This window comes from Cinclus cinclus, chromosome 8, assembly GCF_963662255.1.
Source record: "Cinclus cinclus chromosome 8, bCinCin1.1, whole genome shotgun sequence".
In the NCBI taxonomy this organism is placed as follows: domain Eukaryota; kingdom Metazoa; phylum Chordata; class Aves; order Passeriformes; family Cinclidae; genus Cinclus; species Cinclus cinclus.
The window spans coordinates 21,832,753-21,851,228 of NC_085053.1; the positions used below are offsets into that span (position 1 = coordinate 21,832,753).

An 18,476-nucleotide genomic window follows, 5' to 3' on the forward strand; every position below is an offset into this window, starting at 1 on the left:
TCTAAGGTGCAGTTGAATTTGTAAACAGCTTTCTGCCTCTGAGAGAACAAGTCTTTTTCTGCAGCATATATGTGATTAAAGGTGTAGCCTTCCTGCTGCTTATTGCAATAAATGTCTCAGTAGTTATCCACTGAATGCAAGAATCTTTACTATGCTTGAAGGGGGTGTGCATTTAGTCCCATAGTCCTAATTTTAAGGAAAAGAGGTATTACCCACTTCCATTTTGCAATGGGAAAAGGGGAGTACAGGGGTTGACTGACCAAACTTACAGAGTAAGTCATGTGGAAGCTAATAACTGAACCCAGATTCACAGACTTCTTCACTTATGTGTTTTTAACCACAAAAATATCTTTCTTCTCTTTCTTCTTTGTGGATGACATTGTACATAAAAGGAAGCTGTCAAGCTCTGTGGAGTCAAAATATGACCTACTTTGACTTTGGTTCTTTCTCACTGTAGAAATTTACTGCTTGACATTTTTCAAAAATGAGTGTTGCATTGACTAGAAAATATTTGTTGAGCAAAAAATATCCATCCATGTTTCAAAGCAAGACAATATTTAAACATACACTATATTATGTTACAGCTGCATGAAATGCAGTGCTCAGTGTTCCAGTGGTAGGCAAAAGTGGGAATGTCTAGATGACCAAGTTGTTTAGAGGAGACAGTATTTTACAATTAGGAAAGCACTTTCAAAAGAATGTTTAAAATTATACTAAAGAGATTTTGTCTTCCTTTAGGGCAGCAAATATTGTTTCCTTTTTAAGATGAGTGGAATATGGAAATTTACAAAGTGGTTGCAGTCTGTTTTTACAAGGTTTTTGGATTTTCCCATTATGTCATAATGTAAAGTGGATTTTTAAAAACTCATTAGTTATCGAACATAATGAATTTACTGGTAAGGTGCTCTTGCAAGTTTTAACCTACCAAAATCTTGAAATTGCTTTTTTTATTAAATGCTTTTTCTTTGAATGTAGTATTTGTTCTCATCTCTGTCCTTTGAACTTGCAGACTTGTTTAAAAACAAGCTGATGGTATTTTGATTTTATTTTTAAAGGAAAACAGCTACTTCCCTTATCAAATAGTGTCCACAGTGGAGTGGGCCAGACGATATGGCAGCCTCCAGGAGACACCTCCAACCTGGTCCGCATGAGAAATCAGTCTCTAGGACAATCTGCTCCTTCACTTACTGCTGGTTTGGTGAGTGAGCCTGGGAATACTCACGGTGCTGTTGTGCTATAAAAAGTGATGTGATCCTGTGCTTTAGTTTTTACCTGGTTTTCCCTGCTCCTGCTCAGTGAAAGCAGCATTTTGTTCCTGTGGGGCTTTTTAGGCTACAGGGTGAACTAGGGAGGGAGTATGTTCATCCTGCTTTAGAGAGAAAGCAGGAAAAGATGTGTGTTGGGGAATAGTTTCTTTTTGGGGACATTCCTTCTCCACACTACTTCAGTTGCCTGATACCTGAAAGAAATATCATTGGAAGTCTAGGAGATGTGAGCATGGGAACCCAACCATTTCAAACAAGTTGAATTGAAAAGCAGCTTTCTGAATATCTACCTCTGCCTGTTTCACTAGGGAATAGCTAGGGGGATGAACCTGAAAGGGATAACTCTCCAAGGAATTGAGGAGCTGGAACTGACACATACTCTTCTTCATGGTTTTTGTCAAAAGGTTTCAGTAAAAATAACCTTTGGTAAAATATTTTTGAGGGATGTTGCATCTGCTAAATTAACATTTTCTAAGAAAAGAGTGTTCTGTATGGGGATACACACTGAGGTGGCTACAGTCAAGTCTGAACTGCACACAAAAAGGAACACATATTTTGTTTGTAAATTTTCCTTATTATCTCTAAAAATGTAAAATCAGTGATGTGTGAGGAGAAGAAAAATCCAAGGGTAGGAAAAGACAGTTATTTGTGAGCAGGCATATGTGCAACAGAAATTGCTGGTAAATAGTAGATTAAAGCCAAAGTTGAAATGTTTTTATTTGCTGAGCATCTACAGAATTATTTGTGTAGCAAGTTTTACTCAAGTGAGGAATTTTGGTGTGTGCTGCTTATAGTGCTGCAAGTAACTGGGTAAATTTATGTTACATTGTAAGACTGTTTAGAAGTAGTGACCCTTTAAAAGGGTGAAAGGGTATACCTTGGATAAAGCCCTGAGAACTTTTTTGGGGTTCCCAGACAGTTTGGCACCACCAGGCAATGAAAGGAAACTTAAATCTTTAAGGTTCAAAAAGCCACACGTTTGTGTTACAACTAATTTTGATTTCACAATGAAGTAATTGTAGTCTTGACACTTTCAGACATGTTACTATATTGAAATTCTTCTGATTTGATTTAATTGTGTTGCATTTTAATTTGGTGCCTGTCCAGTGTTTGCCTTAAATTTATGCTCTCACCAGTGGTTTTAAATTCAATGATAACAGAAAGGGAGAATGCTCACATGAACTTGGCTGTAAGTATTTTATCTGACGGGGATTAGAAAAAGTAATATGTTAAAACACAGGCCTGTTCTCTAGAGGCAGATAAATGCCTTGGAGCTTCATAACTTAATGAAAATAACTGTGCTTTAAAACAAAGCACTAATTCTCAGCTATTTAATTTGGAGTACTAGGTTGTTGCTTAACAGCTGTGTGCAGCTCAGCGAGCTGCAGATGTTTGCATGTTACAGTTCTGCATAGTACTCATATTATACACTGTGTTTTCAGTTTGTCATGGCAGTGTTTGTGTTGCTTATCAGATATTTTGGTGTGAAACACAGCGCCAATGAGTTATTTTAAAATGATTTAAAATCCTCTGTTTCCTAAGTAAGGCAGAGAAATTAATCTCTAAATCCACTTCTTGTCCCTCTGCCATGGTGTTTAGGTGTTAAATGATATGGTCACTTTCTGTATATTCTGTGATGGGCTATATGTTCATTACAGTTGCAGTTAATTAAGCCTAAACATTACAAATTTTTATGTGAAGTGCGTTTCAAAAGCAGTGACTAAAGAACATCACAAGATGAACACCTAATTAAATGCAGTGAGTCCTGGGATCTTGGAGCCAGTTACATGTTTGCAGCTGTTTTAATGTGCTTGTGGTATTGAAATACGTTTCACAAATTGGAATAGCAAAAGGTCTCTTGCCAGTATAATTAATCTCCTTTGAAGAAGAGCTCTATTAAGAGATGAGTAACTTCAGTAATGCAGAGTGTCATTTTAATATGCCAGCCTTGACTGCTAGAGCATTTAATTCTTCTATCATTTGTTATAATATGGTAGTTGGATAGCTAGAGAGAAGTGGAGTGTGATTTAGGAATGCCAGGAGAGCTGTGTGCATTGTTTCTGCTCCCTTTTTCTGGCTCTGCAGGTATCAGTAGATTTTCCTTTGCTAAATTGCTTTGTAGCATTCAGTAATGTGGGCTTTTGCTTTCTAACCACTATTAATTGTACAGATTATTTACTGTGCTTAAATTTCATTATTTTCCTCTTTAAAAATATTTGCAAGGCAAATAGATAAGTTAACAATAGCAAATCTACAGAAATGAGTTTTCAGCTTCTGAAACAAGCCTGATAGCTAGGCTGCTTATCAGCAATGACTCCAGGGGAACACATCACATTCTAACTTGCTAAACTATATAAACACAATTTATTGTTGGTCAGAATCTTTCAGCTCATACATGTGTGATAATCTGGATTAATGTGCCTGCACAGCAGTTGCCACTAGGTCCTTGGGTTGAGAAAGAAGCCAGGGCAGAGTGAATGCTGAATGCTGTCATTGTGGAATGAAAGGTGTTGATCTGATCTGTGTGCCTTCTAAATATATGTGAGGATTTCAGAGGATGACCTTCAGCTCATCATCTACCTTAAGACAAATGGCTCTGATCTTATGAGATTGAATTCTGGCGGGGAGTATCCTATTTAAGACTTTTAAATCCCTAAGATAGCTGAGGAAGTAATCAGAGGAAAACACATAAAGCATCATGGTGGGCATCTCAATGGTATATCCTTCTGTCAAGACCCAAATACACGAAAAAAATTGGGTGCGGAGAATATGTATAGAGTGCATGTTTAAGGAACAGAAGGGTAATTTTATGGAAGATTTCTAATGACTTAGTTTTGGGGGTTTATCTGAGATCTTACCCTGTCATAAAAAGAGTTAGACCTTGGACTAATTTTTTTTAAGGCAGGTCAGAGAATCCTAGAATATGCTGAGCTGGAAGGGACCCACAAGGATAATTGAATCCAACTCCTGGCCCTGTGCAGGACACCCCAAGAGGCACTCCATGTGAGTGATTGAGAGTGTTGTCCAAAGATTTCTTGAATTCAGACAGCCTTGGTGCTGTAACTATTTCTCTGGGGAGCCTGTTCCAGTGCTCAGCCACCCTCTGGGTGAAAAACTTCTTCCCGATATCCATCCTAAACCTCTCCTGACTCAGCTTCATCCTGTTTCCTTGAGTCCTGTCACTGGTGATGCAGAAGTTAAGTAATGTGGATGTACTCTCTTATGAACAAAGGCATAAAGAGCATCAGAGTTTCTAAATTTTAGAAAGGAAAATCACCTTGTGAAGAGATGGTTGTTGCAGAGGTAGATTGGGAGTGTCTTTCTTGCAACTGTTAATTTTGACAAAACAGTGATTGAAACTGCCAGGAGCAATGCCATAAGGTGCTAGTGTTCCATAGCTGAGCATTTATTGGTGGCAAGGGGTGACTTTCCCCTCATGTTTATTAAGAACAGGATGCTTTACTAGAGCATTACACTAATGCTGAATATGCTTCTTTATTTGTGGAGAGAGATTTTGTATATGTGTGTGTGTGTCTCATATCCTGGCCCCTCACAGAGAGCATCTCAAGCACTCTTTCCAGGGTTTTGTGAACGAAACATCTGATAATATGCAACCCATTACATCTCATATGCATTGCTCACCACCTAACGCCTGGAAAAGTTTGAGAAGTTCCAGGAATAAAAAACCATGCATGCTCCTTCTGCCAACTGTGGCGACAGGAAAACATTTGAAGAAGCCTGTCAGTGGAAACTTAGATATGTTTGTGAAAGAGATTTTTAAATTATTTTTAAAAATAATTACAAACTCTAATTTTCTGAAGTGCACCCAGTACTGAACTGAAACTTGTGGTACTCCTTGAACTGAAAAACCAGACATAATTTTTGAAAATGAGGTTGAGGATTTCAGCTGGATGGTTGCAGTTCTATTTAGTGTAAACTTTCTTATATTCTGTACCGCATTGGATGTGGTCAGAGCCATTTCTTCATCTTCAGAGATGAAGGCTGCTGATTAAGCAGTTGGTGCTCTGTTAATCTTCTGTAAGATTTCCTTGTAGGGTCAGTCTCATCTTCACAGTGTAATTTCAAATGACTTAGGGTTTTACATTTACTTTCAAACAGAGTGGATGTTGAAACAAAGTGAAATAACTGCACAGTCATTGTGGTTGTACTCAGTGCCAGAGAGTTCATCTTTCCCTCATCTCGTTCTAGAAGAAATAGTTAAAAACCCAAGCCTCTTTTGAATAATGATCTGGAGGGTAGAAAAGCTCAAATGCAAGGACTTGAAACAACTCTCCACTGAAGAACTGCCTCTGAACAACACTCAGCCTGATTTATTGTGAATGTTCAGTTCCCAAAGCTGTGTGGATTAGGCAATACTGAGTGGAATGGGGAGAATGGGTCATCCTTGTGATGTTGGGGCCTTGGCTCAGCATGTGCTGGGAGCCTGGTGACAGACAGACCTCACACTGTGGCATGGCACTTTTGGTCTCCAAGATGGGGTGTGCTTTTTAAATGTAGGAGATAATATTGACTTTTTATTTTCTAAATTTTTGCTCCTTTTATTTTCTTTTTATTTTTTAAATTTCATATTACATCTATTAGGAATAGAATCAATTGTGCCTAACATAAAAACTTCCCCTAATGGCATATTCCCCCTGTGCTGGATGCTGTTTATTAAAAAGAAAATTAAAATTTTTATTGTTCCTGGCTATGAGGAAGAGTGGCTAACTGGCTGCAGATTTGAGTTAGTGAGTGAGATTATTACAGGGTAGGTAATCCCCTTTGAATTCATGTGGAGGTGGAATCCAGAGGCTTATTCAAGCCTTTTTCAAGAGCTTTATTCAAGCCTGTGGAGGCGTCTGTGGAGCTGGATTGCCATCTGCTGGTGTGCCAGGGGCTGGGGACAGGAACCCTGAACTCCAGGATCCAAGCGAGTTTTTGCAAAACGGTGTTAGAGATGCCCGTAATAATTAGTGATTTTACAGCAGGGGTGTATATATATATATATATATTTTTTTTTTTTTTTTTTTGTTCCTCTTTTAAGCTGGGGTATGAATTCTCTCGGTAATGCCGTGCTGTAGTTTGCAGCATCCTTTTTCTGGTAACTGAGAAACGATGGTTGGGACGTTTACGAAGAAAACAAGATTATTTTAAAAAAAGTATTATCTGTAGGCAATTCTATAAGCAAAATGGGGAAATTTTTTTTTTGGGGGGGGGGCAGCTGTGTGAGTTGCGCTTCGGTGTGTGGCCTGGTGGTGGCGCTGCAGCCCCGGGCGTTCCAGCGGGAGCGTCACCGTGTTCGGGGAGCGGCCGGGATGGGGACAGGGATGCTTTCCGCACCTAAAGGAGACCTTCCTTCCCTCTTGTTTGTCAGCTCAGCACGGGAATTAATAATTCAAGAGGCCTGGTGAAGTGCAGTGGACGTAGAAGTTCCCGCTTCAAAACCCCTCCTTGTTAGAAAGGGAAATTCTGTCTCTGCACCTCCTGCTTAGTCCCCAGGGTTTTAATGGATTTACTGTTTGTTATTTAGGGTCTCTGCTTTATGCAGGCAGTGCTAGTGGTTGTTTCGCTCACAGGGATGAGCTCTTGGAAGGAACAGGTTGGCAGTGGCTGGCAGACGCTGGCATCTGACCAACAAATTAAATATTAGTTTGCAAGGTACAACATCTGCTCTCCCACCACACTCTCCACCTCTCTGCTCATTTTGTGTGCTGGCAGTCAGGTGAGTGCATAGAGCTTAGAATTCCACCTCCTCACAAAAGAATTAGATATAATCTCTTTTTATTGAAAAATACAGCACTGGTTCAGGGACAAATCATTAATTCCAGTTGTGAATAGTGCTACCTCTTGCTCATTGTCTGGGTGCTTGTTACAAAAGCAGGCATTTGAATCTGATGGGAAAACTTCATTTGCATTTGTGTCTTCTAGAACACACAGCTGCTCTTTTCCCAAAAGGTTTTGTCATAGATAATGTTACTTTTAGTTTGCATTTTAGGTGGTAACATGTGACTATATAAATGTTGCTCAATACGGATGAAAATAATTTTGTTTAAGAATAATCATTGAAGTCATAGATGATGAAGGCCATAAATTATTTCAGGGAGTAGAGAACATTCAATACTTGACTGTACAAGTAGAATTTCATATTTTTATGTTCGTAGAAAAGACAGCAGGAGCTATGGCTGCAAGAATGGGGGGATTTTATTACTGTATGAAGGCATGGAAATTGCATTTTAAATTGGCAGTTGTAATAACCTGAGCTAGTAAGTAAGTGGATTTACAAATAAAGATCACGTATGAAGTCTAAGTTTGTGCATACTAATTAATATGTGCATGGACATGTGCTACAGAGCCTGTTGGTGAATCTTTGGGTACATTATCAATTTTGGAATTTGTACAGGGCCTGAGGAAGAAGAAAGGAGCAAGTTCTAGACATTTGGCAGTATTTGGAGTGCTTGCAGAGACTTACCTTTGTCACAGCTTTTAAAGTGTCTCTGGTAGGAAACCAGAAATGGATGTGCTATGACTCTGTGTGTTTTCATGATAGATTCAGGACACTTGCTTCACACTGGCATCCAAAACTGATAGTCCTGATTGGTTTTTCACTAGGAAACTTCATTCTGAATAATTCATGTAAAGAACAGAAAATTATTGTGATAAATTCTGTACTAAAGTTATATTTACTCTATAGTGCATATTACTTAAGCACAGTCAGCATCTTGCTCTGAAGAAACTTCAGCGTATTACTTAAAACACAGTCAGCATCTTTTTACTCACTTCAGTTAAGTGAATTCCATTTTGGAGTGGACTTATTGGCTTAAAGGAGGTTTTCATATTTGAAAGAAAATGTGAACGCCCTTCTGTGTAACCTGAGGCTTGTCATTGTAGGAAATATGAATTCATAAAACTTGCCTTGTGATAATTGTTAGGCACTAGACTGTCAGTTTGAATGATTGCAGTTCTCATTATCTTCAGATGCTGCATGTTATTTTTTTGTCTGTGAATATGTTGAATTGATTTTTGGCACATGCAGTCACTTCTCTTCCTGACAGCAGCACTATTGTAGGTGTAAAGTGAGAAAGTGCTGTAGTGTGCATGGAAAATTAGCTTTTTTGCTTGGAGAGCCATGGGGAACTTAAAATACAGTTATTCAGGCTGTCTTGAACACACACTGTTGAAAAGTGAGGCTTTGTTCCTTGGGTGTTGTTCTATGGTTCTTAATGACCTCTCTAAACACATACTGATGTAGACAATAAAAATTCTGTGTTTTAATTTAAAGTAGTTGAAAATTTGCTGTTTTATTTTTGGCAGATATTTCCATAGAAAGGCACTGTGAGATGTCTGCATTTGCTATTTTAATATGGCTGCCTTCTTGTCTGGTAATACTTCTTGAAATAGTTTCCTAGGATGTGATAATAGAAGGATTGGTCTTAAAACATTAAATAGTTTGTTTGCTTAAGTTTCAAGCTGCTTTCTTTCAGAAATGCAAACTGTTTTGAGCCTTAGGACATTTATAAGAATCCCCTGTAGCATTTTGACTAAGCAAAAGCTTTGGACATGCTCTGTAATTAGTAGCATAATCCTCCATGTTTGGCTGCCACTTTTTGTTTGGTCTGTTTTCCTGCACTGTGTCACTTTGGTTTATCCAAGCCATGCAATTTGTCTTTCCAGCAATCCTTTTTCAGCCCCAGAGACATAGTGATTGTTTATTTTACCACTTTCAGGACAGTGGGAATACAGAGGCTTGTGTGCACCACCTCTGAAGAGCTGCAGCTCAGAATCTTTCCTACGAGTTAATCTAAAATCCTTATTGCCTCGAGATTACCAGAGGGGGAGAGGTGAAATCTCTTGGTAGAGATAAGGGTAGCCTTGTAAGTGAAACACAAATCTGGGATTTATGCAAAAATCCTGATATCTGAACTTTGGTAAGCTCAGGTACAGAGAGGTTCAGTCCCTTGGTCACCTGAAGAACTGAAAGTAGAGCACGTCTCACAGACTTTCTGTAAATCTCAGTTTATTAATGTTTAGCAGATGCTTGGAGCTCAAATGGATTGTGCTGTGGAATAATTTATTGCTGCAATCCCTGTAAATAATGTGCCAGTGTAATTTTCTTATTTCTGATTGTGTTGTATTGGGATTTTTCAAGTCAGTTGTTCAAGAACTGATGCATGCCATGATCTCTTACCTGCCCTTGTTGGGTAATTATTGCTAACCTGAGCATTTCCACATTAGCTGTGAGTTTCAGACTCTTCCCTGGTGGGAACTGCAGAGTCCTTGTGCTGCAAGAACATGAGGGATGAAGTCAGAATAACCAATATATTACCAAGCTTGATTTAGAGTCAATATCTTTAGTTCTTTCCTTGAAACTAGGACAAATATTGGCCGGGTGTTTTTTTTCCCCCCAAAACTGTTGTTTATTGTAGGAATACATGAGCTGAATTCCTGTATAGTGACATTTTGGATTGATCAGAATGATTTTCACTGAAAGAAGTTGTGGCCTACTAAGTACAAATAGTGTAAAATTTGCTGAGGGGGTGCCTTACTGACTGAGGGGCTTCTGCTTTTGTTATTTATTGCAGTGACCAAGTTTCCATTAAAAAATCCACGATTCTGTGTCTATCATGAATATAAAACACTGTCATGTTGAGACTATAGTGTGAGTATACAAAAATATGTCAGTGTGAACTCTCAGCTATTTGGCAGAGGGGAGTGTTTATAAAAGAGGATTGAAAGATGTGCAGGGTTTCAGATCTGTCATAAAAGGATGTGAAGTGTAATTAACCTAAAATAACCTTTAAAATATTGTTGAGCTTGATAAATTAAATGAGCTGTTGAGATAACTTAATGAGAGATTTTAATTTTATACTTTAAATAATATTCTATTAAAATCCTCAAGATTTTGCTTTGTGATGGAATCTACTGAGATTTATATTTTCACAATGACCTCATGATTCAGTAACATTGTTAATATATTTGGTGCATATTTGAGGGGTAAGGTCTAGGTTAATGGTAGCATTTATTCTTTAAGTGCTCAAAGCCACAAAACTCTAATTGAAGATAGGAACGTTCAAACCTCATTATTTTAATGTGGTCATACAGTATAGTGACACTTAAAGTAGTTATATGATGAACTCCTATGGCAGGGTTCATAATTTGTCCGTGAAAACAAATTAGTATGTGCAACTTTGAATTAAAATTCTCTGTCTTGGAGTTTAAATAAAACATGAAACTTCAGGTCTGACATGGTTTCTGTATTTATCTTTGCTCAAATTAGCAACAAGCATTTGCATACCTTTAACACAGAGAATTCTGCTGTGAATTGCTTACACAAAGTTACAGTGCATGCACTGAATCTCTCATACAAAGCCACCTCAGTAGGTGCAGTGTGATGTTTTTGTTTCAGGTGGTTAAGCCTGCAGAAGTACCTTTGGAAAATCTGCATCTCAAATTTTCTAAATATTGGTAATTGAAATAATTTAATGGATGAGCTGTTGTCACGGAAAATACATCCAGTGCTTATCACAGTGTCAGGAATCCAGGGGTTGGAGACAAAGGTCGGAATGTTCATTCCTGCTTGCATTTCATCAGTGCTGCTAACCTTGATTAGAGCACTTTGCACACTGGGCCGTCCTCAGATTGAGCTAGATCCTTTTTAAGACCTCTCCTGCCTGTTTGATGTTCCTAAGCTCTCCTTTCCCATCTGTGTTCTCCCAGAAGCGTTTATTTTTCTCCATGGCTTTCCCTACCCCCACAAAAAAACCTCTCCATGGTAAAATTCAGTTCTTATTACTTGATGATAGCCAGAAAATTCTGTGTAATTGTGAATTTGGGCTGCTTTATGTGCACATGTATTTCTACTGTGACTTCCTTAGTCCGTCTCCACTGTCACTTCTTTGGGCTATGGGCTCCTGGTCTGACAAGTGTGAACACTGTAGAGTTACATCTTGTATTGCAGCTTTACAGCTGCTCACAATTTGCACTCCCCTTTTCTACTGTGCAGTCACTAGTTTTGGTACTACCTTTATTTCTTTAATATCTCCTTGCTAAATGAACAGTGTTCTGAGTCATGGGCTTTGATCCACAAGCTCTTTGAGTCTGCTCAAATGACAGTATGCAACATGAAAGTCAAGTCTGTGGGTATTATTAAATCTATCAATAACTATTTGTTTGGTTTTAGGTAAGGTTCTGATGCTTTGCCTTAAAATTCATCTATTAAATATTTTCTTCTAAAAGTAAAATGCAGAGGGTTATGAATTTCAAATGCATAAATTTCTTATCAAAGTTAATTCTTGAATCTTATTAGAATGAAATAGGCTAATGAAAGGGAAGTTTGGCAAGATAAATGATTAGGTGTTTGAAAGGAAAGAGGAACAATGTGTAATATAGCAAACACGCAGATCTATTTGAATTGAGAGGAAAAGAGCTCTGTCAGCATTGCCAGATTATATTGATCAGGTATCAGCATCAATCCTGATTAAACAGGCAGCTGTTTAAAGTGGTATTTTTGACAGTGACATCTTTTATTTTCTATATGATTACTGGCCTGCTGACATGTTTACTTTCTCAGTATAATTTACATATTGTTTTAAAATGTTGCTGACTGAGAAATAGTTGAGTTATATAAGGCAGAGTAAAAAGAAAAGCAGACCTTCTTATGCCTGATATGAACATATATGAATATCAGGTAATACCTACAAACAAACCAGGTGATTTATGTAGCAATTTAATTCCAAGAGAGCACTCTAATAAATTGAATGGCTTGCTTATCATATTTTTTTAAGGATAGAGGTGATTTAGAAATCAGTTTATACATACACACACACACACACACATATGTATATGAAATTTAAAAAGAAAATGACTGCAAATGTTTGTATAAATGAGAGTTGTTGAAACCCTTGGGAGACCCTGTTCCATGTGGTTTATTGTCAGAAAAATCTGTGGTATCAACTTCCCCGGGCAAGTGTCAAGAATGGATTAAAAACTAATTGAGGGTGCTTGGCATTAAACTTGGGTCTGTGGTGGAGGGATAGATATCCCTTACAGTTCTAATTGCTGAATTTCTCTATTTTTCCATAAGTAAAAGGTGAACTGCTCTTCCCCCTGGCTTACTAAAAATTGGTGGTAATTCCAAGGGAAAGGTATGGTGGTGCCTAGCTTCTTCAGTGGAGTACATTAATGATGCACGCCCTTCCATCTGCTATTGGATTTCTTTTTGTCCCATTATCAACAAGGATTTTATCATCAAGCTTTGCTTCCATTGCATGCAGTCTCCATCTGAGAATAGTCATGGACAGCTGTTTGTAATGGTCAGCTCCTTTTTTCCTTGCACATCAGGAAACTTCCCCAATAGTTTGGGTGTTCAGAAGTAGGTAACCACAATTTCACATGCTGGAGCAACCAGTGAAAGGTTGTTTGAACTCCATTTTGTGTTACATAAAAAGGATAAAGTTGATTAAACTCCATTTCACCTAAGATACACTACTGAGCTTATGCTTTGTGTTACAAGCTTCTGTTCTGTGTTGAATCCCCCAGTTCAGAGTATGGAAAGCACATAATAATGTTCACTGCTCACAGGTATAATTATTACACTACTGTATGTTTTACAGGTAATTAATCCCATAAAATACTCAAATTCTGTCATGACTGTGCTGAGGACTGCCTGTCTCATTTACATGCAGTTCTGTGTCCAGTATCATCTCAAAGTGCATGGGAAAGGTTATGGAGGCTGGGATTGTGTCTGGGTGATGGTGCTGCATGTGTAAAGACCCTGCTCTCTTCTCCCTTTTGGAACAGGCAGAGCACAGACCACCAAGCCTTGAAGCCTGGGTCTAATTAAGTTCTAACTTAAGCTTGGTTTGGTTCTAAGATCTAATTAAGATGTATTAATTGAGGGGCCTGTATTGTCCACTGCATGGCAGGGGATGCTGACTGCAGTGTGCTGAGGAGGATTGGACACCCTGGAAATAAAATATTCGTGGGAGAATTCACTTACTTCTGTGTAGACTGGGCACATGCCATGCTGGGACATGATGAGAGCAGACTTTACATGTTCAGTGATGGTTTCATAAGACAGATCAAGCTCCAGCAAAGATCCCATGGGAGGAGGAGTAACATTGTTTGTGTCCTTAGCAGTTGTCAGTTGTGGTTCAAAAAGTAAGTCAAAAAATACCCTAAAAGCTGAAATAGAAATAGAGGTATGCAAAGCAAAAAACAGTAAAAAACCAACATGCTTTAAGTTTCAAAAAGATGAACTGGTTTAGAAAGAAAAGCTTGAAGAACAAGGAACATCAGTGAAGAGATCTGCACCTTTATAGTCCTCACAGAACTGAATTAGGGACCACTCCTTCAAGGCAGAGGAATGCAGTGTTCCCCTATCCTACCTGTGAATAAGAATTAAGAATGGTTAAAAGGAAAGCAGAATGGTGAGGAACAGACCAAAGTAAGTTGTTAATTCAGTGAGTAAAAGGAGATAATGACACGGCTTTAAAATAATTCAAAGATGAAATGTGTGAACTACTATTTGTGCTGTACAGCCAATTGCTTAAAATAGTCTGAGGACTGGAAAATGGCAAATTGAGTACCAGTATTTGAAAAAAGGGATCCACGAGAGATTAATAGAATTGCAGATGTTCCCTTCATGCTGTAGTTGCCTAAATCCTAATTCCTACGAGTGCCATTTACCATTTGGTTGCATTAACAGAGTATGTGCACAGGGCAAATCATTCAGATCACCCTGACAGTGCTGACCTCACTGTTTATCCTCTGCTGTTAGAATACTTGTCATCAGTGGCTTTATATTTATTTCTAGGTCACCCATTCAAATCATAGAATGGTTTGTGTTGGAAGGGACCTTAAAGACCATTTTGTTCCAACCCCCTGCCATGGGCAGGGAACCTCCCACTAGACCAGGTTCTCAAAGCTTCATCCAGCCTGGCCTTGAACACTTCCAGACACAACATTCACAACTTATCTGAGCAACCTCTGCCAGCACCTCCCCACCCTCATAGTGAATAATTTCTTCCTCATATCTGATGTTATATGCATGGCTGTTCTTTTGACATAGAAAGGTCACATTCCCTAGCAATTCTTCTGACAGCTACTTTTAAAAATTCAATTGATTGGCAGGTTCTTAACCTGGAAAGTTTAGCTGTTTCATAGAGATGCATTTTCTTCAGAAATATAGTTTTCAGTCAAGCTGTAAGCTCTGAACAATTCAGAGCCTGATGTTTACATGTTTACTTGATCAGAAGAGACAGTAATTTAAACAGTCCAACCTCTACCTCTCCTATCCAAAAGCACCTAAGAACTCTTCTCAGGAGCCAATAATTTATTTACAAGCTTTTTTTTTTTAATTCTAATGAAAATCTCAATAACTAATGCTATGATGCTTCTACTTGTTCTTTGGAAAAGCTGATATAGGACTGAAATAAATATTTTGCCTTGGACATTGTCCTAGCTGCTCTGAAACCTCCTTGATAATCTGCTTACTTGTTTGGCTGGGTAGAAATGGACTTTGGCTTTTCCTCTGCTTCCTGTTGCAAAAGCAGCTTTGAAGGCAGTACTGAGAAGGAAAGGGAGCTGCTAGTGTGGGAAATTCAGGAGCACAGGACAGAGCAAACTGCTACAATCAACTGATAATGCTGATGTCTGATAACTTGGAGGTATAATTGGGGTGCTGCTGATGTTTTCATGTTTGCATTTTGTTGTCCACTGCAGTTCACACTTGCATTTAGCTGCTTTCTACTTCAGTGACTTCAGAAGGAAACCTAAGGAGACAGGGGTTTCTTCAGCTTCATTAACTATTCTGGAAAGAGCTTCTCCTTGCCTTGAATTCCACCTTGCCTGTAGAGATTTGTGTTCTGCTATGAGATCATTCTGTTAATATAGGCTTGTTTACTTCACAACTTCAGCAGTTTTAGAAGGCTCCTTTCAATATTGAAACATCGACCTTTTGCACTAACAGCAGCGTAGAACTGTGAATCACAACTGATGATTGTCAGTGTTTCTTTCTTCTAGGAAGACCTAATGGTTTGGTAGAATTGAATTCTCTGTTTTTTAATGTAGTTTCCTGTATTAATTGGTTTCTTGATGGATCCTGTTAGCCTCACTGTGCTACCAGCCTTGTGAGAAGTTTATTTTGTGGATGCATTTAGAAAAGACTCTCCTTCTTTCATGGAAAGAATTTTCTCTAGGGATGCTGCCAAGCCTCAGAAGACCAAGGAATGTTATGGCTTTGTATTTGAGTGTAATCAACCTGGCATTCATCATCATTTTGTCTCTTTAGAGCAGGAAGGGCTTTGTAGATTAATGTGTATTTTTAGCATTGGCTTTAACCAGAATTGAAAGTAATGGTATAAATGATCTTGACTGCCAGAAACACTGAACAGTAGTAGGAAGTCAAAGTTTCTTCAATTGTTCCTTCTTTCCTGGTAACTTCCAAGCCGCTGGCCAATTTCATCCAGGCTTGAAAAGAATAAGAAATGTCAAAAATAACTGTAATTGCAATACTATAAGAATTGGAAGTGAGTAGGAGACGCCCCCTCACATTCTCTCAGTGACAGTCAGTTCATTGTTTATTGTGGTTTGGCAGCACTGGTTGACACTCAAATATGACAGTGCTGGATTAACTGTGGGAGGTGCTGTCTCCAGTTGGGTGAAGTAAAATAGGAGAGCCAGAGTTACCTCTGTCAGGACTATGGGAGGGAGCAAGAATCAAAACGCCAAACTCAAGCCTGTAAGAAATTGGGCATCTTTAATTCTTGTTGCTCAGGAAGCAGTTTGTTTATATTGCAGTAATGAAAGAATCTGGCATAGTTCTGTTTCCAAAAACATTGATGTTCATGACCTAACTCTGGGCAGGGTTGGAGGGGCAGCTTTTGAAATGCTTCCTTGTTGTCAGTTTGGCATGTTGCTTTTGCTGTGCAAGGACTGGTGGGATGCCACTCCAGCAAACTGAAGATCTGTCCATGTGGTTGCCTTTGCAGTGTCCTGTGGCTGTCCCAGCTTGGGACTGCACTGCAGGGTCAGCACAAGGAAGTGATGGATGTCTTCCCTGGACTGTAAATCTGACCTTCCAAAAAGCAGGGAAGGGAACCCTCACGTTTTGGTTGTGCATATTGGAGCTGAGCATACTTGTGGCATCATCTGCAGTTTATTTCTTTGCTTTTCACTACTAACAACATTACAAAAATTAGTATTCTACAAGCTTGAAAGACAGACTATTATCTAATTGGCTTTTGGTTCGGAGGATACTGATTTCTAGGTCAATGTAAAACAAAGGAGCATTTAAATTGAAGAGGAGCAGCTGTTCCAAAGCCCCTTTCCACAGTGCCTGGTTTTGTTAAGGATAATTATGTCTAATTTTAAATTATGATAGCTTTGAGTATTGAGCTTTGCCTTGTTACATCCACTATCTCATTCTCCTTCATCAGTAAGAATGTTCTATCATGGAGTTAGGTTTCTGATTGGATTTATTTTTCTGGGCCTTTTGAATTATGAAGAGAAATACAGCTTTAAGGATGGGGTTTTCAACACTTTCATGTCAATGTTACCATACTCACATTTTATTTTCTGAGGTCTCAAAACTGATACAGCGTGTTAGATTCCTGTGGAAAGATATTGCTGGGAAAATACATATTTATGTAAATGTGTAAGATTTTTGTTCATATTTTTAGCTTGAAAATGAAAAGATCAGACTCTAGTGCTGAAAAATCCAAGAAAGCTCGTGTCAGCCTTGGAAGGAAACATATGCTAAAGATGTCCTGTGGATTATGTACTGCTTGTTTCAATTAACACATTGATATTCTCTGTCAGTTCTAGAGACAAAAAGCCCAGGTGACAATTCAAATGATGCATGAAAATAACATTTCAATTTTTTCTGGTGAGCTCAGGTGTTTTTAAAACAAAGAACAGAAGATTTCAACTGTTTTGGTCAATGTTATATTAGTAATTCAGTAATATGTCTGAATGCTTTAAATAACATATATTGTAAAGATACTGCTGCTGCAATGAAGCACGTTTGTTTTTCTGAAACATTTGCTGCTGGATGTGTATTGTCATGTCACACGTAAGAATTTTGTGTTTGAATTTAATTTGGAGTAGAGTGTAACTGTATCAAGAAATGCAAAACATATACTTGCCTATTAATTTGAAATCCAAGCATTTTTAATCCGCTACTTTTACAGAAGGAGATATGTCTTCACATGCCTTTTAAAATAATTATTGTCACACTTTTCCTCTGAGAAATATTCTTCGAGTCTTTTCAGTCAACAGTTTTACTGTCTTTTGTTTCTTCTCCTCTGGTTGAATGTAAGTGGTTCTATTAAAAAACACCAAAAAAGTTAGAGGGATTGACAAACTACTATTATGTCTCTACTCTTTTTTAAATGAAAAATAACTTTCAAATGAAAAAAAAAAACAAACAAACCAGGAGAACTCACAAAAATGGGAGGTCTGATGCAGATCTTGGAGAAAAGGGAGAACTGAAAAACCCCCAAAAACTATCTTTGTACCATACATCTTTGAAATCCTGAAAGAATTCATTATTTTTATCTCTCAGTTTTTGTTCAAGTTTAGTGGATAAATGTTGGAAAAAAAGATTTATCTATAAAAAAGCTTTTAACGTTAACTTTAAGGAGATGACAAAATTGTGAGAAATCAATAGCAAAGTTTTGTTTGAGACCAGAAACAGAAGAATAAAAACCTGTCAGAATCCATCAGTAAAAAACTGCTGTGAGATGTCTCCCTAGATATTGATGTAAGATTAGTCAGGTATAAACAAGGACAGTAGGAGAGAATAAAGCTCTCTAATTCCAAATGTTTTGGCTTATCTTCAAGTATTTATTTCAAAGGCAGTGTTTGAATGTATATCATGTTGGTCTTAAGCCAACAAAATGGTACAACCTTTGGAGTCTTTTTTAAGGACTTTAATGTCAGCTGGAAACCAAGGTAAAATTCATGGTATATTGAAATGAATTGTATGTGGATTAAGATGTGAAAAATATATTCAGTGCTGTAGACTCTGTTCTGAGCAGAATAATTAATAAGAAGATTAATAATAATTAAAAGAAGATTAATAATAAGAAGAAAATGCAGTTGTTGAGTTTCATGGCATTTTTCCTAATGGTTTTTTTTCCCTAATGGATGTGTATGATAGTGTGAATCATTATTTGTAACTATTTTACCAGTGTAATAGAAGAGGTTCTTTGC

General features: G+C 38.0%; 1 protein-coding gene across 2 annotated transcripts in view; it reads left to right on the top strand.

Annotated features, from left to right (window-relative positions):
- The window catches only part of MAST2 (microtubule associated serine/threonine kinase 2), a 188,852-nt gene that overhangs the window by 23,263 nt on the left and 147,113 nt on the right, over nt 1–18,476 (top strand). For both annotated transcript variants that reach the window (XM_062497855.1, XM_062497856.1), the window contains exon 3: nt 1,056–1,198. In XM_062497855.1, the coding sequence (XP_062353839.1) occupies nt 1,056–1,198 (143 nt within the window). The remainder of the gene's footprint in view (nt 1–1,055; nt 1,199–18,476) is intronic.